This window comes from Ursus maritimus, unplaced genomic scaffold (genome assembly GCF_017311325.1).
Source record: "Ursus maritimus isolate PB19 unplaced genomic scaffold, ASM1731132v1 scaffold_27, whole genome shotgun sequence".
NCBI lineage: Eukaryota > Metazoa > Chordata > Mammalia > Carnivora > Ursidae > Ursus > Ursus maritimus.
In genome coordinates this window covers 30,084,205-30,105,032 of record NW_024425230.1, presented here as the reverse complement: position 1 = coordinate 30,105,032, position 20,828 = coordinate 30,084,205, and the positions used below count along the sequence as shown (strand labels likewise).

At 52.9% G+C, this 20,828-nt stretch overlaps 2 protein-coding genes across 15 annotated transcripts in view; one reads left to right on the top strand and one right to left on the bottom strand.

The window, feature by feature from the left end:
* Positions 1-6,605: 6,605 nt before the first annotated feature.
* STOML1 (stomatin like 1) lies at positions 6,606-18,115 on the bottom strand. 4 transcript variants are annotated; one of them, XM_040643011.1, is made up of 7 exons: positions 17,891-18,115; positions 16,094-16,200; positions 15,056-15,205; positions 14,539-14,742; positions 10,462-10,657; positions 9,836-10,045; positions 6,606-9,291 (listed from the first exon to the last, which is right to left on the bottom strand). In XM_040643011.1, the coding sequence occupies exons 1-7, from the start codon at positions 18,021-18,023 to the stop codon at positions 9,098-9,100; spliced, it is 1,194 nt and encodes a 397-aa protein (XP_040498945.1). In that variant the 5' UTR covers positions 18,024-18,115; the 3' UTR covers positions 6,606-9,097. The 4 variants fall into 4 exon arrangements, with proteins under 4 accessions (XP_040498945.1, XP_040498944.1, XP_008706731.1 ...); XM_040643010.1 differs by having other exon boundaries at positions 9,836-10,048; positions 17,891-18,114; XM_008708509.2 differs by lacking the exon at positions 17,891-18,115 and adding an exon at positions 15,863-15,969 and having other exon boundaries at positions 9,836-10,048.
* Positions 18,116-20,046: 1,931 nt separating this feature from the next.
* The window catches only part of PML (PML nuclear body scaffold), a 40,783-nt gene continuing 40,001 nt past the window's right edge, over positions 20,047-20,828 (top strand). For 4 of the 11 annotated variants that reach the window (XM_008708502.2, XM_008708498.2, XM_008708501.2 and 1 more), the window contains exon 1: positions 20,055-20,289. In XM_008708502.2, the coding sequence (XP_008706724.1) occupies positions 20,155-20,289 (135 nt within the window). In that variant the 5' untranslated portion in view covers positions 20,055-20,154. Of the gene's footprint in view, positions 20,290-20,828 lie in introns of all 11 variants that reach the window. The other 7 variants (XM_008708503.2, XM_040643008.1, XM_008708492.2 and 4 more) reach the window with 6 other exon arrangements.

Genomic DNA, 20,828 nt, shown 5'->3' with positions numbered 1-20,828 from the left:
GACCATTTGGGGCCAATTGTTACAGAAGTTATCGTTTGGCTTCCTGGATCGTCCCTAGAGATCGAGGTCTGGCTCCCCACAAGCCTGACACACTGGCTTCCTGGGCTGGCTGTTGTAGAAAAGGGGCTGGTTCCGGGCAGGTCGCTGCAGGTGTAGGTCAGAGTTCTATTTTTATAGGTACCCTGGCCATTGTCAGCTCGTATATTCAGTCTCTCACATCCCTCTGTGAGAATTCTCCAGCGGGTCCCCATTGCACACAGTCCTCACAATGGCCTCTAAGGCCCTCCATGACCTGGCCCCATTTTCCCCCTCTAGCCTCCTCCTTCTCTCCCACACTCTCCACTCCAGCCACACTGGCCGCCTTGCCGTTCTAGAACATGCCAAGCCGTCCTCCAAAGCACTTATGGCCTTCTCACATACTGCATGACTTTCTTATTTTTCATGCTCATTGTTTATGTCTAGCCCTCCCAGCTAGAGTGGAAATTTCATGAGGGTGCGAGTTTGGATTGGCATTTTGACTTCTATCCCAGCACCTAGAACATTGCCTCGTCCAGCACAGGGTGAGTGCATGATACAATTTTTTTTTGAAAGAATGAGTGAACTAATACGTGAGTATGAGTGTGCAGATATATTTAATAAAATCTACTACTTTTTATCAGGTGCTTGGAATTTACTGCACATTGTGCTAAGTACATTAATATATTATCCCATTTTTATTCTTTATAACTCTCTTATGCGGGGTGTTATCAGGGCCACTTGTGTCCAAGTAAGGTAGTCCCAGGGAAACAGTACTGAGTCCCGGAGCTCCTCAGAGACCTACATGAAAGTCTAAAGCCCAAGAAGAGGCCTGGTTCCAAAATGCAAAAACTATACAATAACCCAAATTAATAAATGTTTAATGAAATGTCTACAAAATGTCATCAACTGTTAATTTATGTCATTAATTCTGTGTCAACTTCTTTAATGATTAAATGTAGTGTTCATAAGAATTTCATTACATTTGGAAATAATTTGTAGATTAGATTTTTAAAAAAATTCTCTGAGCACTTGAAGAGTGCAAATGAATACCCAAGAGCTCTGAGAACTCTCAGGTAATTATACTGTAAATGAATTACTCGTAGCCAAATAATTTCCAAGGCAGACTTACAAAAATCACTTCATACTATTTTACAGTAATATGTTATATTTAAAATAGCAAGTCTGTGATTTTAATAATTGATTTGGGGAGGAACTTCCAAGAGTAATAGTACTTCATCCTAGGAAGGTCTTAAAATGGCCCTTGATATAATTAGCCCCATTTTACAGATTTAACTCTATGCTCTGCAGTTTCCTGGTCCCACTAGTCAACCTCCCCAGTTTCTCCTGGCCAAGTCGTCCCGCCTTCCTATCTGCCCCCCACCAACAAGCCCACCCTGGGCCTGGGTACACACAGGGTGTGTGTGTGTGTGTGTGTGTGGTCAGGCAAGGTATATATTTCCCAGGTTCTGGTCCCCGCTTCACTTGCTCACCCCTCAGGTTGTTCCATTGTCTCCTAAGATCCCTGGATGGCTACCGGGAAGGAGGAAACCAGCAATCCCCCAGATCGCCACCAGGTGGTGCCACAAGCTCATGCCTGAGTTTCTGTGGCCTTCTCTTCAAGGAGACGGAGATGGGAAGCCCCTGGGTGCCCTTCCCCGGGGTGATTCTGGCCCCTCCGGGGTGAACCTCCTGACTTTGTTTTCACCACTGCGGCAGGCACAACAATTTGACTCCTGCTGCTTCTCTGCCCCAGTCTCCCAGCTGTGTTTGTCTCTCCTTGTTCCCGTCTCCCTCTCCCTGTGTTCCTCTCTCTCCAGCTACCCCCCCCCATTCTCTCTGTCTGTCACCTACCTCCATCTTCCTCAACGAATCTAATACTCCTCCACCTCACTCAACAAGTTAGTTTTAAAACCCAGTTGCTAAGGGGGCACCTGTGTGGCTCAGTCAGTTAAGCATCTGCCTTCGGCTCAGTTCATGATCCTGCTTCTCCCTCTCCCTCTCCCCCACCTTGTTCTCTCTCTCTCTAAATAAATAAAATTTTTAAAAAATTGCTGGTGACTATTATATGGCAGGGGGGGGGGCGGAGAACCTGTGAGTTAGTGACCATTTGGGGCCAATTGTTACAGAAGTTATCGTTTGGCTTCCTGGATCGTCCCTAGAGATCGAGGTCTGGCTCCCCACAAGCCTGACACACTGGCTTCCTGGGCTGGCTGTTGTAGAAAAGGGGCTGGTTCCGGGCAGGTCGCTGCAGGTGTAGGTCAGAGTTCTATTTTTATAGGTACCCTGGCCATTGTCAGCTCGTATATTCAGTCTCTCACATCCCTCTGTGAGAATTCTCCAGCGGGTCCCCATTGCACACAGTCCTCACAATGGCCTCTAAGGCCCTCCATGACCTGGCCCCATTTTCCCCCTCTAGCCTCCTCCTTCTCTCCCACACTCTCCACTCCAGCCACACTGGCCGCCTTGCCGTTCTAGAACATGCCAAGCCGTCCTCCAAAGCACTTATGGCCTTCTCACATACTGCATGACTTTCTTATTTTTCATGCTCATTGTTTATGTCTAGCCCTCCCAGCTAGAGTGGAAATTTCATGAGGGTGCGAGTTTGGATTGGCATTTTGACTTCTATCCCAGCACCTAGAACATTGCCTCGTCCAGCACAGGGTGAGTGCATGATACAATTTTTTTTTGAAAGAATGAGTGAACTAATACGTGAGTATGAGTGTGCAGATATATTTAATAAAATCTACTACTTTTTATCAGGTGCTTGGAATTTACTGCACATTGTGCTAAGTACATTAATATATTATCCCATTTTTATTCTTTATAACTCTCTTATGCGGGGTGTTATCAGGGCCACTTGTGTCCAAGTAAGGTAGTCCCAGGGAAACAGTACTGAGTCCCGGAGCTCCTCAGAGACCTACATGAAAGTCTAAAGCCCAAGAAGAGGCCTGGTTCCAAAATGCAAAAACTATACAATAACCCAAATTAATAAATGTTTAATGAAATGTCTACAAAATGTCATCAACTGTTAATTTATGTCATTAATTCTGTGTCAACTTCTTTAATGATTAAATGTAGTGTTCATAAGAATTTCATTACATTTGGAAATAATTTGTAGATTAGATTTTTAAAAAAATTCTCTGAGCACTTGAAGAGTGCAAATGAATACCCAAGAGCTCTGAGAACTCTCAGGTAATTATACTGTAAATGAATTACTCGTAGCCAAATAATTTCCAAGGCAGACTTACAAAAATCACTTCATACTATTTTACAGTAATATGTTATATTTAAAATAGCAAGTCTGTGATTTTAATAATTGATTTGGGGAGGAACTTCCAAGAGTAATAGTACTTCATCCTAGGAAGGTCTTTAAATGGCCCTTGATATAATTAGCCCCATTTTACAGATTTAACTCTATGCTCTGCAGTTTCCTGGTCCCACTAGTCAACCTCCCCAGTTTCTCCTGGCCAAGTCGTCCCGCCTTCCTATCTGCCCCCCACCAACAAGCCCACCCTGGGCCTGGGTACACACAGGGTGTGTGTGTGTGTGTGTGTGTGTGGTCAGGCAAGGTATATATTTCCCAGGTTCTGGTCCCCGCTTCACTTGCTCACCCCTCAGGTTGTTCCATTGTCTCCTAAGATCCCTGGATGGCTACCGGGAAGGAGGAAACCAGCAATCCCCCAGATCGCCACCAGGTGGTGCCACAAGCTCATGCCTGAGTTTCTGTGGCCTTCTCTTCAAGGAGACGGAGATGGGAAGCCCCTGGGTGCCCTTCCCCGGGGTGATTCTGGCCCCTCCGGGGTGAACCTCCTGACTTTGTTTTCACCACTGCGGCAGGCACAACAATTTGACTCCTGCTGCTTCTCTGCCCCAGTCTCCCAGCTGTGTTTGTCTCTCCTTGTTCCCGTCTCCCTCTCCCTGTGTTCCTCTCTCTCCAGCTACCCCCCCCCATTCTCTCTGTCTGTCACCTACCTCCATCTTCCTCAACGAATCTAATACTCCTCCACCTCACTCAACAAGTTAGTTTTAAAACCCAGTTGCTAAGGGGGCACCTGTGTGGCTCAGTCAGTTAAGCATCTGCCTTCGGCTCAGTTCATGATCCTGCTTCTCCCTCTCCCTCTCCCCCACCTTGTTCTCTCTCTCTCTAAATAAATAAAATTTTTAAAAAATTGCTGGTGACTATTATATGGCAGGGGCTTCGCCAAGCTCTAGGAAAGTCAGTGAAAAGTCAGTGAAGTCAAGTCAGAGTCCCAGTGTAGGGGAAGCAGCTCCCAACAGAGGAGGACTGTGGTAGGTGAGCCCCTTTTGCCCTCTACCTCCTCCCTCTCCCCTCCCTTCCCCTCTCTTCCCTTCCAGAAACCACTCACTAGAAAGAGCCAGAAGTGTCCTCCTCTCAGCTCCCATCCCTCCCATACAGAAATCTCCCCAAGGCCACCTCCTCATCACTCTCATTTCAAGGTTTTGGGCGCACCACCAGGGGCTAAGCCCAGGCCTTGAGTGAGTTACGCAATGACCAAGATCTTCCCACCAGCCACACCTACCCATGTGTTGGTTAGGGCCCCAGGTGGGATGGACTATAGATTTCTTACCTTCGCCCAGATATCTACCCCATCTTTATTTCCTCCTTCTTTCTCCAGGGTAAGGGGTCACTCTGTTTGTCCACAGCTAATCCCTCCACCAGGCTCAGGTCCCATTCCCTTCTTGCCCTCCCTGCCCCTACCTCTTTCTCTCTTCCTACTGGATCTTACCTCTCACTTCCTTCTTCCAAGTGCCCTCCTCCGTGCCAGCCAATGCAATTAGACCAGAGAAAGCATCTTAAAGCCTTGATAGGAGGAGATGATTTTCACATTTGCAGACCACTGTGTACGAAGGTGAAGTGTTCTAAAGAAAAATACGGCAAGTTAGCGAGGGACGAAATTCCCAGAGTTATCAATTGCAACCTCATCAGATACTATAATGGAAGGAAAGACCTTATTTATAGTAGTGTCAGAAAAGATAAAGTACTTTGGAACAAACTTAGGGAATGTTCAAGACCAATATGAAGAACATTGTAACACTTCTGAAGAACACAAAGGAAGACTGAAAAACAGGCCATGGTCATGGATCCGTAGACTCAGTATCACGATTGTGATTTTTTTATGCGTTTCTTCACACAATAATGTGACGCCAATAAAGATATCGACAAAAGAAGACACGTGCCCAGTAAGGATCTAAAAAGAGGCTCAACGTCATCAGTCACACCCACGAGAATGGCTAACAGTAAAAAGACTGACAACACCAAGTGCTGGCATGATCACTTTGGAACTGGTTTGGCATTTCCTTGACCCAGAAATTCTACTCCTAAGTGTTTACCCAAATGAAACATATGTCCACACAACGGCTTGTATATAGATGTTCAAAGGAGCTTTATTTGATAATCAGAAATGGAAAACTACAAATGAATAACTAATTGTGCGGCTCTCCATATAGTGGGAGACGCAGACAGTGAACGGGCATAAACTGCAGCCAGACAGGGTACCATGGATGACTCAGAAGCACTACAGGGCGAGGAAGAAGCTAGACATGGGAGGGTACCTACTGCATGCTTTCATTTGTTATGAAGTTCTAGAAAAGTGAGATTTAATCCATAGCAATGGAAGAGCGGATCAGTGGTGGCCTGGGGCTGGCTGGGGCTGGGGAAGGGACCCGTGGGGGAACTTTGTGAGTTGACGGAAATGTTCTGTATCTTGATTGTGTTGGCTGATGGTTAGTGTTCACATTTGTCAAAACACATCAAGCACTACATTTAAAATGGGTGCATTTCATTGTAGTATACTTTTTAAAAAGTAAATGCTGGGGGAAGATGGCAAAAACCCTGTGGTTTTGAAAACCCAAGTTAAAGAACAATAAAGAATTGGACAATAATAATAAAAACCCTGCACTGAGATGCAATTTTTCACTTACCAGATTGTCAAAAAATCCAAAAGTTTAATAACACCCTGTGTTGGCATGGCTGTGAGGAAAAGCACACTCTAAATCACTAATGATGTGGGTGTAAATTGGAATAATCCCTTAAAGAGGGCATTTGGGCAATACTTGTTAAATTACAAATGCTTTAACCTAGCCATTTCCCTTCTGGAATTTTAGCCTACAGATAAACTCAACCACAGGCGAAGCGTATGTTAAAGGTTATTACTACAGCATTGTTTGAAATAGCAAAACCCCCCAAATAATCTAAATGTCCATCAGTGCAGACAGGTTAAATAAATTATGATACATCCAAACAATGGAATCCTATGTAACTACAAAACACAGTGAGAAAAATCTCTGTGTGCTATTATGGAAAGACCCTAAAAGTGTAATGTTAAGTGAATAAAGCAACATTATATTTGCTATGTTGCCATTTGTATTTTTAAAAAAATTCAGAGGATTTATTTGGATTTTCTTGTATATGCGTTAAAAAAACTTCTGGAAGAATAACCAACAAACTAGTATCGGCGGATCCGTTTGGAGGAAGGTGTGGGAAATACGTGGATGGAGTCAGGAGTGTGAGGGACAATTTTAATAGTATGCATTTTTAATCCAAAAAATTGTGAATGACATGACTGTACCAGCTATTCAAAATTTACTTATTTTTAAAATAACATCAAAATAATACATTACACACACATCAGCGTGAGCATTTTACTTATCATTATTCACAAGGTTACCTTGAGGGAAAAAATGACATACAGCAAGTCTAGTTCAGCGCAGGCACATACATGGTACGCCATTACTGTTTTCTATCCCCTCTCCCCCAAATCCATGCACCCCCCCACACACACACTTGAAGTTCCAGTTCCCAAAATTAGAGGCGCTCAGCTGCCTCTTCTGGCTGTGTCCTCGCAGGGGCTAGCCCCTCTGTGGCATGCTTTGCCCCATTTCTTTTCTTCTCTCATCACCTGCCCTGTGGCTGCAAGGGCATCACCTCCTCGGGGAAGCCTCCTCTGATTGACACTTTCTCCCTCCCTCCTCACACTCTAGCCCCGTTAAGTGCCCCTTGCCTTCCCCAGCAGACTGCAAGGGCTTCTCAGTCCTCAGAAGCCCACGGGCCCTTGAACCTGTGGGAAAGAACTCCCTTTCTGGAGTGCTGGCCTCATCAAGGAATGAGTGTCCCTCAACAGGGGCAATTAGTGGCAGTCCTTAACTCCCCAGCTATACAGACATCCAGAAGATTCCGTTTCCTGTAAATGTCATGTTGATCCTCCCACACCCACAAAGATAATCTGAGTTTCGATTTCTCCTCCGTTTTCATGATGAAGACATGGGGCTTTCCCATAAACTCCCGGTACACTGCGTGTTGCCTTGGAGGAATGGATGAACAGCTCACGCATGAAGCTCACAGTCCTGCAGGTAGGGCAGGCACCGATGCAAGGAACGGTGACGCAGACAGTGGGGAACAGCCCCAGTGTGGAAGGGGGCCCAGTGGAGAGCAGAGGCCCGTGCCCCACTAGGCCTGGAGGGTGGCAAGAGAGTGGCTGGGGGGGGGGGACGGGAGGGACTGCAGGGAAGGCGGCCTCCAGCTGAGGGCAGAGCGGGGGCAGCTGGCCAGGGCTCTGGCCCTCCAAGATGGGGGCCCTGGAGCTGAAACTTGAACCCCAAGGCCACGCAGTCCATGCTACAAGGACTTACCAGAGGAGGGGAAAGGCAGGCACTCACAGGAACAAAGGGGAAAAACTGCCAGGGCCTGGTGCCAGGGGAGTTGGAGAGGCCCCGAGGGGAACAGCCTGGTGCCAGAGGACAAGCCCAGGGCTGTTTCGCAAAGGGGAGGTCCTGATTTCTGTGGGTTTCTTTTTTCACAAGCCTTTCCAGGAAGTGAGATTCATTTCTTAGGGCTGAAGAAGTAAAAGTCCCCCTCCCAGGGTCCCTGGGGTTTGGGCTGAAGCACTGGAGCAGAAACCCACGCCGGGCTCCCAGGGCTAAAGCCCCAGCCGGGCCTCCAGGCCCAGTTCCTTCTGTTCCTTCCCTTCTTCTGCTGGAGAAACAGGGGCCCTGGGGGAAAGAGGACAGGGAGCTAACAGCAGCCCTGACTCGTCTCCTGAATGTGATCAGACTCCCCACCCTGCCCCCTTGGGAGGGTGTCTGCAGGACCAGCCCTGACACACCCATACCCTCTCTTTCCTGGTGAACCTCTACCCCAAAGAGGAACAGAAGAGCCCGCACCTGCCCCAGGGTCTCTAAAACCCTTGGCAGGAAGGGGAACTGTGGGTGATTCACACGCATATATTAAGGGTGCGTCAGCCTCCCAGCCCTGGTCCTTGCCTGGGTGGCAATAGGGGCATGGCCTCGGGGGGCCCCCCCAACCCACCCCCATGCCCCCACTTCTCTTCAATACATTGTAAACAGCACATTTATTGGTGGTTTGCAAACCTCTGGTAAAAAGCACAGGAACAGCAGGGCTCTCCTACATGCTGCCCTGGGCCCCAGCCCGTCAGGCATGCAAAACGGAGCTGAGAAATGAGCCAAGACATCTTCAGGAGCAGGGCCAGAGGCAGAGAAGGCCCCACGCTTTTCCATCCCCACTGCCCACTGGCCTGGGCCTAAACGACAACCAGGAAGGCAGGCCCAGCTCGATCCCCGAATCCCTGCCCTGCAGTGACTCTTCTTGGTGGCCACCTTCCTTCTCCCCCACTCGACCACTCTGATCCCCACTCTGGAGCTGGGACCTGAGAAACATGCTTGGCTCCCTCACACTCGGACCAAACCCGTTGCGGTCAGGCTGTTTCTGTAGGCCCTGCCTCTCCAATCAGGTAGCCAGCAGAGCAGAGCAGGCCTGGCTCTCTTGTCATCACACTGTGTACCCAGCTCGGGGCTGAGCATGCAGCTGGGGACCAGGATGGGCAAAGGCTTGTCCAGAGAAGCACTCGAAGTGAGAAGGGCAAGGCACCAGTCTCTCCCAGCCTCTGGTGTCTGCCAGCCTCCATTCACTGGCTCCTGGCTGAGCCTGAAACTTCTCGGGGCCTCAACAATCCAAGGTGTGGCACCAGTGCCACCTCCTCCACGATGACCCCTGGCTCGATGCCAGACTCGGGGCTGGGCTATAGACAGTCAGCCAAAGCTGCTACTTCAGGGCCCTGAGGACAGCCTCCAGCTTCATGGCCACGGCCAAGTCCCCCTTCACCTTTAGCCGCCCACTCATGTAGGCCCCCAAGGGCCGCAGCTCCCTGCACAGAAGGGCCCGCAGGTCTGCCTCCGCCATCTCCACCACCACATCAGGGGTGCCGTCAGGCACCCCGTGTCCTACCCTCCCGTGCCCTGTGGAGGGAAAGAAAAATTGAGCATTAGTAGGGGGACAGCTATGCAGCAGGGGGAAGACCCGGTTAGCATGTCCCACTGGGAGGAGTGTAAAGTTATAGTTAAGTGTTCAGGTTCTCATTCCCTGAGTTCAAGTCTTATTGGCTGTGTGACCACTCAGGGCCTCAGTTTCCAAACTGGTGAAATGGGGAGGACAATCATCCCGGAATCAGAGGCTCTCGGTGAGAAGCAGGTGAGATCGCGCACCGCACGTGCTCAGCACAGAGCCTGGCGCGCAGGAGGCCTGCACTGTGTGCGGGGCTCCGGCTGCATGCGGCGAGCTCAGCTATCGCAGTCGTCCTGCTCACGGGGACAGGGCAGGGAGACAAAGGCCCAGATTCTCATTGTCTGCCCATGCTATCTGAGCCCCTGACTGCTATGGGTTCACTCTAAACTGCTGGCAGAAGCAGAGGGATTTTAAATTTAAATTTAAAAAAGGACCACGGGGAGCGGGTGGCTACAAGCAACCTGGCTGGGAAGGCGAGGGCGGAAAGGGCAGCGGCACCTGTAGTGAGGTCTAGGAAGTAGATGCTCTGGGTCCCACTGGGCAGGATGACATTGAACTGGTAGCAGGCCCCGACTTGGCTGACCAGGGCCTCCGACAGGAAGGGCTGCAGGGCAGTCAGCAGCCCCTCGGCCACGGGCTGCTTTGGGCTGGGCCCAGCACCAACGTGAGGGACAGGCTGCTCAACTTCACTCACCATCTCCAAGGTGTCTGCTGGGGGTGGCCAACAGGGTTGGGGAAGGAAGTAGAGAGAAAAAGTCAGTGTGCGGCCAAGGTCAGGCTTGCTGTGACCTCTGCACCTCCCATGGCAGTGGCCTCTTATTCGCCCTTCAGGCCTGAGCTCAAGTCCCTCCTCAGCTAAGCAGCAGCCCTTCAGCTTTCACCCCCTGGGTGCTGTCCCCTCCCCCCACGGAGGCTCCCGGAAAGCCTCTACCCACTCAGACAGCAGGGCTCTACTCACTGTCTCAGCTCCCGTCGGCTCCAGCAGTGGGCCGGCCTGAGCAGCTGGGCAGGGGTGCACTGCACGAGATGCTCAGCTCAGTTAAGGGAACGGGGAGCAAAGCTGAGCCTGCGCAGGAGCTGAGCGCCCAGGAAGCACCTCCCCTTCTTCCCAGGGGGCTCCTCACCTGGCCCTGGGGGTGAGGCACCTCCCGCCACAGAGGACAGGCCTCCTCCCAGGAAGTGGAGGGCCAGCTGCTGGAGGGTGCTGTCCAAGCTGGGCCCCGTTGGGCTGTCCTGGGGTGGCTGGAGCACGGCCTCCACTGCTAGTTCCACTCGGTCCACCTCCAGCCCCCAGGCCCTGGTCACATCATTGATTTCCAGCTGGAAAACAGTGTGCGGAGAAATGGAATTAAATCGACAAGCTATTCTGGGAGCACCTTCTTTGGGCTGGAGGCGCCACGGCCTCCCTCCAGGGCCAGGCTCCCTCCCGGGGAATGCAGGCAGAGGGCAATGACAACCCAGCCGCTGACAGCCAGTGTGAGCAACTAGGACTGGGCCTGACCCCCTGGAGGTCCAGGGAGGGGGCGGTGATGCAGGAGGAGCGGGGTCATCCCAGCCAAAGAGGAGAGCAGGAAGAAGACTGCGATGTTGTGATTGATAAGAAATATGCATTTGATCATTCAACTGATAAAATATACTTCTATGTGTTTGTCTTTGCACCTGACTCAGCTCCTACAACCCTTGCCTGGGAGAAGACTGATAAAGGGGTCTTTTGTGATGGTAAGAAAGGTGATTTTTGGACCCCACTGAAGGGTGGGGACTGGCTGCCAGAGCACCAACTATGTGATTAGAAAGTTGGAACTTTCAGTCCCACCCTCAGTGATGACCAATGACTTGCTCCTCAGTATACAAAGAAGCTCCATAAAATTCCCAGAAGGACTGGGTTCCAGAGCTTCCAGGCTGGTGAATGCCAAAGAGCAGGGTGCCTGGGGAGGGCATGCAGCCCTGGTGTATCTCTTTGTCTGGCTGTTGATTCATATCTTTTATCATATCCTTTAATAAACTAGTAAGCGTAAGTGTTTCCCAGAGTTCTGTGAGCCACTCTAGCAAAAGGACCCAGGGAGGTCGCTGGAACCCCAATCTGGAGCTGGTTGGTCAGAAGCACAAGTAACAGCCTGGGGCTTGTGACTGGCATCTTTAGTGAGGGGTGGGAGGCAGCCTTGTGGGACTGAGCCCTTAACCCATGGGATCTGATGCTGTCTCTGGGTAGACAGTGTCAGAAATGAGTTGAATTCTCGGGACACCTACTGGTGTCTGAAAATTGCTTGGTGTTGTGTGTGTGGAAACCCCCTTCCCCACCTTGGAACTGGGTCCGGGAACCCCACAAGAAGGACTCTTTCAGGCAACAGGAACAGCATGAACAAAAGGCTGGACAGGAGAACCTAGACTGTCTGGGGAAGTGTGGGTAACCACGGTTCCATTTAGCTAGTCCCTCAAACGTGGGCTGGGAGACTGGGGACAACTGAGGGCTCAGAGGTGGGTGGCTCCGGCTCACTTGGATTTATTCTGACACACGAGGAGCCTCAGAGAGGAATTTAGCAGGGAGGTGACAGCAGACTCCCTCGTTAGGAAGATCCTCCTGGCCTCTCTGTGAACAGTGGATTGAAGGGGGCTGAGGGTGGAGACACGGACCACGTGGGCCATTGTTTCAAATGCAGGCAGAAATGAGGCGGATCTGGGTGTCAGACGGAGAGGTGGCTGTGAAGTCAAGATATGCAGAGGACAGAGCACAACTCTGTCAACTATATTAAGCTACAGCAAGACACCAGGGAAACAAGCAGTAAGCGTGGCGGCTGCCCGGCTGTGCAGTGACGGAGGGCGGAGAGGGGCCGGCTTTCTGGTGTGGCCTCCCGCGTGGCTCATGAACCTGGTGCTCACGTGGACAGCGAGCACACAGGCAGACACACACCTGAGGGGGGCCAGGGGAGGGAAGAGGACTTTTTTTTTTTTTTTTAACATATTCAGCTTGAAGTGTCTATACAACAGCAACTTGGATAAATGGGGTCCAGGGCACAGGAGTAGGGCTGGAACAGGGGGCTGTAAATAATCAGTGTCCAGAGGCAGCAAGAAGCACAGCCAGATGAGTCCTCCCGGAAGGTCCTAGCCAAGAAGAGGCCACTGACGGAAACTTGGAAACCGAAGGGCAGGAGAGCAAGGAGTAACCAGGAGTGAGCTGGAAGAAGGAAAAGCAGAATAATGGAAGCCAAGGGAAGCAGAGGATCCGAGAGAGAGAGAGAGAGAGAGAGAGAGAGAGAGAGAGGGAGAGAGAGAAAGAGAGAGAGAGGAGAGGGCGTACACAGTCAGAGGCTCCCACCAGGTGAAGCAAGTGTAGGACTGAGAAGTGCTGGGAGCTAGCAGGAGGGAGGTCAAGTTGTCATCTTAGGAGTCTGGAGAAACCTAGATGGAGGACAGGGGTGGGCAGGGCCGGGGAGAAGCGGGGAGAGGCGGGGGTGAGCTGTTAGTGGCTGGGGTGCAGTCAGAGACAGCGCCCACGCACAAAGGAGAGGAGGGAGGACTACCGGAGCAGGAGTCGAGCCTGAGCACCGAGCACTGCCCACACAGGGAGGAGCCTCTGAGGAAGCACTGCTTGCAGTGAGGCTGGGGCAACAGCGCACATGGTGAGGAGGTTGAAGGGGTGACGCTGGAGTAGCTGAAAGGGTTCCTGTCCCAGTGTTTGCTCCCCCCCCACCCCGAGGACGGAGAGGCCAGGCTGCAGCGGGGTGGGCAGTGGAGGGAAGCAAGCAGCCTGGGGGAAGAGTGAGCAGCTAAGGAGGGTCCAGCAAGGGAGAGTGGGGGGTCTGCGTCCCTCCAGGGAGGAGGAGGCAGAAAGGGGCGTGAGAATGAGAAATGCACTCCTGATCCGGGGCTTCCGGGAGGCAAGCTGGCGTTCCTGGGACTTCTTTGCAACCACAGGCATTGACCCCACTCTACCAGGCGCCAACTCCATCTAGGCAACAGGCCCTAAATGACTAACATCCTGGTGTGGGACCGACTTCCCCAAACTGCCTCTCTCAGCTTTGTTGCACAACACGCCTGGTGTTCTGGCTTCTTCCCCGACTCGCCCCTGACAACAATAAGGCTGAGATCAGCTTTCTCCTCTGAAAAGTACACTAACATGGATTGTGGTTTCATAAATAAAAGTTGTTATCAATTTGTCATCAATTGTAGAAGACGGAGCACTGAATTGAGGGGTAGGGGGGCGGGAGGGCAGGTGATCTGGCTCTGGGCCAGCTCTGCCCTTGACCATGGTTCTTGGGGGGTGACAAATAACTTCTGAGCCCTTAGCTTCCTCCCTCCAGAATTAAACCATAACATTGGCCCTCTCACAGCAAAAAGTAAAGTGGGTACACGTGGGCAGCAAGAGGACTTGTAAACTCTGAAACACCCCGCACGTGAGAGCTAGCGTCACCACGTAGCAGCGTCGCCTCAGGAGCTTCTCTCACGGGGGTGGTTCACTTCCAGAAGAGACTGGGACCTCCGGGACTGGCGTTACCCCACCCCTCCCATCCTGGAACCCCAGGACCCCAGGGGCAAACAGAGCCAAAGGGACTAAGGGGACACCTCACTCAGGGTCCACTGGGACACGGCAATAAGCCCAAGGTGAGTGTAGGGAGCAGGGGACACGCTGCCATGTGTGACCCATGCCACATTTCCACCCCGTCCTCTCACAGAAAGGATGCGAGGGGAATTCCGGCGTAGATAATTACTCACACATGGAGAGGCAGGAAAAAGGTCCAAATGCCCTTGTGTCTCTTTGTTCTGTTCTGAACAAGGAACTCAAAGCTCCCAAAATGCACACGCTGCCCTGTGGAGCACGGAATTCCCCAGGTGACTGTGTCAGGAGGGCCCCTGCTCCTTTCACCCACCCACCCGCCTGTGAGGCCCAGTGTTGTCATGGCAATGCCTGCAGAGCAGTGAAGGAAGGGTAAAACCGCAGCGGTTAGGCAGGGCCCCAGAATCTCGGTCAAGCCACTCCTCTCTCAGGGCCCCTGTGCCTCTCCAAGACAGGCCTATCCAAGACCACTATGGTCTGCACCCATCTTCTGTTCCTCAGTCCCACCCAGACTGCTGGCTCTTCCAAGGTTGGAACATACGGTAAACTGAGGCCCAGAGCAACCCGGTGCTTTGCTCCAAGTGCCCTGGCAGGCAGAGCCAGGCCCAGGAGCCCACCACTGACCTCTACCATGTGAGGAGCTGCCTACCAGTAGCTGGTCGCTGATCTTGAGCTTCTCCATCTGGATCTCCCGCAGAGGCCTCTTGAGCAGGGCCTTGGTCATGGCATTCTGGGCCGTCATGCGCGTGGCCATGTTCAGGTCCTTCACAGTCATCACAGACAGTACCGGATCCCAGATGCGGAACTGGACATCGGCCCCCACGGACAGCACAGCCCCATCCTTAGAGGCTAGCTGTTGGGGGAGGTCATGAAAGAAGAGACACTCAAGGGGCTGGTGCTGCAGGGAGGTCAGGCCCACCAAGACCACCCAGCTTAACCCACCCTCCTGGTACCTAGCTCCTCAAGGGGAAAATCATGTCCCCAAGTGCATGTCATTAGGTGCATTGAGCAAGGACATCCTCCCCGCCTCCATCCTCAACTTTCTGGTTTCTTCCGCCACCCTGCACTGATGGCTACTCATACACCAAGGTACTGGATCCCACAATCACTCTGCACAAACCCCCCCCCCCATTCCCTCTGCCCGGGGGAGCCAAGAAGCTCCTCACCTTGCAGGGAGGGACATTGAAAGCTCGTGTCCTCAAATCCACCCGCTGAAAAGAGTCAATGAAGGGCAAGAGCAGAACCATGCCAGGCCCCTGAGGGGTGCGGATCCGGCCCAGTCGAAACACGATCATCCGCTCATAGGTGGGCACAATCTGTTCATGAGGGTGAGGAAAGGGGCGAAAGTACTGGGCCGAGGCTGACAACAGCGTCTGCCCAGGTACTCCGCTCCCCTCTCTCTCCTTTGCCTTGGTCAGTGTCAGCGATCCTTAAATCTTTTTAGAAGAGAAAACCAAAGCTCTGAGAGGTTAAATGATTTGCTCAAAAGTCACACAGCCCCCAAGTGAAACAGGCAAGATTTGAATGCAGTTCTGAATGACTCTAATCCCAAGCAAAGGGCTTTGTCAACTTTAGGAGTAAATAGGTCCAGATTGAAAAATGAAGGCCCAGACAGGCAAAGTGACTTGCCCAAGGTCACACAGTATTTGTTTCAGTCGCAGTTTTAGGACTAGGATTTAGCACCTTCTAAAGTCTTCCTTCCAGACCACACCAAACCCAAAGGCTTTCTAGAAGAGTTGACTGTTGCCTAGGGCCACACAAAGGGAACGGCCTGTCTGGGCTTCTAACTTCACTGTAGCTCTCAGATATGATCCCTAAGTATAGCTCACGCTTTCCCCTCTATACCAGCCCTTGCTAAAAACCAGGCCTGAATTCCTATTACTCATTACCTGCTGGGCCAAGTGGAGTATTTTTCAGTTCAAATTTAGGCTAACCCAAAGAAAGGAAGATGTGGCAAAGATATGTGTGTGCACCTTAAAGCCAGTGTCCAGACCCCAGGACTTGGGGAGTTTGGGAAGGCTTGTTTACCACTCACTGGCTCCCAGTATGACTTTGGACAAGCCTGAGCCTGTTTCCTCATCTGAAAGATATGAATGAACAATCCTGCACCAGACTGGGAGGTGATAATGTAATTTTTAGGGGAAGGGGACAGAGGATGGAGAGTGGGGCCCAATCCCCCTGAAGTCTGACCCAGCCAGCCTTACCTTCAAGGCAAACCAGCCAGAAATGGGGAAGGTGATCAGTAGCAGCAAGAACCCCAGGAAACTGATGAGGCCGTGGCAGAGGTAGGAAGGCCAGCTCTGAGGCGCATCTGGGGACAAGAGAGCAGAAGCGGTCAAGGAACGCCAACTGGTTCTGGCAGGAGTGAAGTTGGTCAAGTGCACCTTTTGCCCACCTCCCCCTCCAACGGCTCGTCCCTTCTCAGGGGTCTCTGTTGCCTGCTTCCCTAATTTCTGTCTTTAGCCAGATGCTAGTTAAGCATGTTCCCTCCTCCCACACATCAAAACTAATCTGCCTCAAGTCCCACCTCCACAAGGCCGAGTCTCTGCTAGGCAACAGCCATTAGATTTGAGAAGCCAATCCATGTGATGCTCTCCTCACCGGGTATCTGGATCAATTCTCTTGTGTGATATACAGTGCCTCCCATACCTGGCACAGAGCCAGGAGCGCCCAGGCATCTGTAAACACTGTGCTGGGCTGAACTCAATGCTGGTGGTAGAACACATTCCCTCCTCTACCAGCAGCCCCAGAAGTGTGCTTTCAGGGCATCCTTTTGGAGATAATGCCTTAGCCTAAAGGGATAAAGCATTAATGGCTCAGTGGGAACCTGTGAGAGGAAAGAGGTTCTTCCCTAGCTCACAACTCACCTTCCACCACCACCACCACCCCGGGTCCTTTAATGCCCTAAGGACTATCAAATGCTTTACTTGAAGTCCCTTGGGTAGGAGGTGGGAACTAAGAAGATAAGCCTCATCTGAGACAGAAGTCCTGGCCCCTGGAGAAACAAGAGCCCAGGATGAAAGCAGAGCTGAGAAAGCCCCAGAATCTAGCACAGCTATCCTCTGCTCTCTTTCCCCTCCCAAGCCTGGGCAGGAAGCAGACAGGAGTTTTTTCTCAGTCCTCCCAGGAACGCCATGCCATCCGGGCTCTCCAAGCCCCAGGGCACTTTCCTGTTTGGCTCTGACCCCCATGGCCCCTGCAGGAAAGGAAGCCTTGGAGAGGTCAGCTGTCATTACAGGAGGGTCAGGAGAGACCAAATCCTCCAATGTTTGCTTGTCAGACTGAGGTATGTGGGATCCGGCCCCAGGGCCAAGGGAATCCCTCAAGGCTCTGGAGCAAGGGATGACCAAAGCTGACACAACAGGCAACTGAGGGCCCGCCCATATCCACCAGGAAATGGGCAGATGCTTAAGCTTCAGGCACCTAGAAGTAGCCCCCCTGGGATGAAGATTCTGCCATTTCTCTGTGGCCAAACCTTAGTGCGCTGGTTACCTCCCATGCCTAAATTCTGGGTTCTTTCTGGTCAAAATGGGAATTTGAGGCGGCTCTTGGGTGGCCCAGTCGGTGAATCTGCCAACTGCAAGTCTCTGCTCAGGTCGTGATCTCAGTCCCTGAGATCTGGCCCCACTGCTTGAGATTCTCTCCCTCTCCCTCTGTCCCTCTCCACCCACCCTACTTCCCTCCCTCCCGCTCTCTCAAATAAAGAGATAAATCAAAATGGGAACTTGAAATCCCTTCCCAGGCTTAAAGGGCGGATAAGTGCCGGGAGGAGAAATGAGGGGATGAGGCCTGTTAGAAGATGAGAGAGCTCCGAGCCCGCAGCCCAGTAGCCCTAGGGAGGGCGGATGAGCGCTAGCATCCCCACGCCCGGTCCAGGCCCTTCTCCACATCGTGGCCACTCTCGGTGCCTTCTCTTAGGGTGCGAGGGCGCCAGACCGGCTGACTCCTGAGGGTACCAGGCGGTCCCCGCCCCGGGTCCGCTGTGCTGGGCGGCCACTCACCGGCCCCCGGCCCCACGCCGCCCCGCTCCGGGGACAAGCAGCCCTTCTGCGAGCCCAGGAAGCCGAAGCTCGACTGCTGGAAACGGTCAAAGTCCCCCAGGGGCAGCGCCCGGTACCCGGACCTGCCGAGCATGGCTCTTGACAGGGGCGCGCCCCGCGCCCCCCCGCGGTGCCAGGCCAGAGACGCTGGCCGCTACCGGGCCCGCCCCTGCCGGCAGCCGCTTCCGGTCTCGCTGGCCACGGGCTCAGGGGGCTGCGGCTAGCCGGGCCCAGCTCCCGCCACCCCACAGCGCCCCCTGCGCCGGGAGGACCGAGCCCGCAGGAGTCGTGCCTCCCGGCTCCCGTCTGGCCTTGGAAAAGGAGCTGGAAGGCAAGGGCAGCTTTGTGAGTGGGTTCTCAGGAGCCGAATTTCCTCCAGAATCAAGGAAATGCTACCAGCCTTCTCAGCACTCCCGCTGCAAACTCACATACTGGGGTGGGAGTGTGTGGGATGTCTTATCTAGAATTGGGGTTTCTCCTGGGCATGGTCAGCAAATTTTTCCTCCTTGTGTCCCCACAGCCTCGCTAGCCTGGCACAGAATGATCTCAACACTTATTTGTTGAATGAAGCCCTAGCCAGCCTCACCGTGGTCAAGGTGGGGCGGGAGGGCCTGAACTTTGGCACAAAAAGAGAAATTTCATGTGCAGACCTCAGGGAGCACAGCAGAGTGAGGAAGGAGGGGATAGCACAGAGCATCCCTGAGCCGGCCCTCCAGAGCATCACAAAGGTCCAGAAACACCACACCTTGATCCAGAGGTAACTTGACCTAGAGGTAACTTGCCTCTCCATGGCTTGAGAAAATCTGAAGGTAAATGGTAAATTTACTCTGAGAAGCACTGATTTTCAACGTGGAATTGAGGCAGGATGTCTTTCAAAGTGAGCAAAGAAATTAGTAAAGCTTTCCTTGTCTCAGCCACATGCCAGCCCTGCCTCCTCAGACCCGTCACACCCCCAGATGTGACCCTTCCTAGGTCCCTTCTGCAGCTGCTGCTCACCATCTTTGGCTTTTCATAGTTTGATGGCCTGATTCTAAAGCCCTGAGGGTACTGATCAGGCTGGAGGGTAGGACAAGGCCCCTGAGGCCTCACACAGTCCTGGGAAATTGGCCCTTCCGGCCATTCCCTTTCCCCACACAGCCCAGATGATAAGCTTTACAAGAGCAAGGTCCCATCACCATCCCTAGTCTGCTCCAAGCTGGAACTGAGCACAGAATTGTACCCAGCAGTTAGCACAGTGGTTGGGATGGTTTGATGTTTGAAGCCAGGGCCTTTGGCTCAGTGAAGTTGCCTGGAGTTGTGTTTTCTTCCCTCGCCAGCTGGGAGCTGGCATGCTTCTCCTCTGACCAAGAGCTAACTTGCTCTCTCCTCACTGTCTTCATACCTGCTCACCAGCTCTCCCCCTTCCCTCCCTGCCCCCTCTGCCTCAGACTCACCAGCCTCTCCAACTTCCTGTTCCCCTCATCTCCACCTAGTGTCCGCCCAGAGTGTCTCTGACTCAGATCCTTCCTCTGCATCCCACAGTCATTGTCCTAGACCAGGCCACCTGTCCTAGTTGTCAGAGTGACCGTCCCAACATACATGCTGGGTCATGTTTCTGGGTTCTAAACTCAGTCTCTGTCACCCATAGAACTGGTCCATCTCCTTAGCCCTGATCCCGCTCATGGTTCCCCTCTTAAATCTGAAAATAACGAAAACTAGTTGTTAAACAGACTCTCCTGTTTCAAACCTCCAGGCCTTCGCACGTGCTGTTCCAAGCGCTCCCCACCCCACCCCAAGTTCCTTCAAGTCCCAGCTGAGGATCTCCTCTCCCGTCAGTCCCTCTACTGTGTGAAAACCTCTGTTTGGGTAACTGCTCTTCCATTAGACCTGGAGTTCTTCCAAAGCAGGGCCACCTGTGGCTCCTCTCTGTGCCCGGGCTCAAAGTCGAAGGCGCCCTCTGCCTCCCGCCCGCTCGGCTCCGCCACCATCCCTTTACCCCCAGCGTCTTGTCTCCTCCCAATCCTCCCTCCGCCTCTGGGCGTGTCTTCCAAGCCCTCCGCCGGCCTCTCCGCCCCTAGCACCGCCCCTCCGCTCTGTCTCACTTCCTCTCGGGAGGCGGGCCCTGAGTGAGCACCGCCCCTTTCGGACAGGCTGGGGAGACTCTGGCGTCGGGCGCCTGCCTCTCGTTCCGCTTCCCCTCCCGCCCCCGTAGCTCAAAGCCGAGAATCGAAACTGTGCTGTGATCCATGCAGCAAGAGCCTGCACCCGCCCGATCTCCAGGTCCCCAGCAAGACCCCGCAGTGCCCCACACGCCCACCATGCCTCCCCCGGAGTCCGTCCCCGAAGGCCACCAGCCCAGCCCCAGCCACAGCCCCACGGAGGTACTACTGGGTTTGGGGAGATGGGGTTTAGGCTTTGTTGATGTGCTACGATGCGGGGAGAGGTGGGAAGGGAGAGGGCAACTTGACCAAGGACCTTAAAGAGTGACAGAGAAAACCAGACTTTGGGTCCTAACCCTCTTGGCTGGGGTACGGGTACGTGAGAGTAGAAAAGGTCAACAGGATGAGTTAGGGGAGCCTCTCCGGGCTGGGATTTTCCACGAACGGGGAGCAAGACGCTGAGGGTCCGTGACACTTGGGCCTGGACTTTTCTGCCCACCCTGGCGACTCGCCCCCTAAGCCCCCTGCACAGATTAGGAAGAATGGCGGGAGTAGCCTGTTGCGCAGGCCTGAAGCCAGGGGCATGTCCCAGGTGTGGAAAGCCAAAACCCAAGTTCCCAGATCAGAAAGTGGGAAACTGGCCCAGACGAGAGAAGTGCCTCGGCTAAGGCCTCAGAGCTCCTGTGGTGGTTTCTCTGCTAGGATACCTCCAGGATCCTTCTCTTGGAACACCCTGCGTGCCCAGCCCCCCCTTCTCTCCC

What these genes read in the sequence shown, in the direction of transcription:
- STOML1 (XM_040643010.1), bottom strand. Translation starts at nt 18,023, where the DNA reads ATGCTCGGCAGGTCCGGGTACCGGGCGCTGCCCCTGGGGGACTTTGAC. An exon ending in TCAATGTCCCTCCCTGCAAG is followed by an intron (nt 14,743 to 15,055) that starts GTGAGGAGCTTC and finishes CTCCCCCAACAG; the next exon opens with CTAGCCTCTAAGGATGGGGC. An exon ending in TGCCTCACCCCCAGGGCCAG is followed by an intron (nt 10,049 to 10,461) that starts GTGAGGAGCCCC and finishes GGCCACCCCCAG; the next exon opens with CAGACACCTTGGAGATGGTG.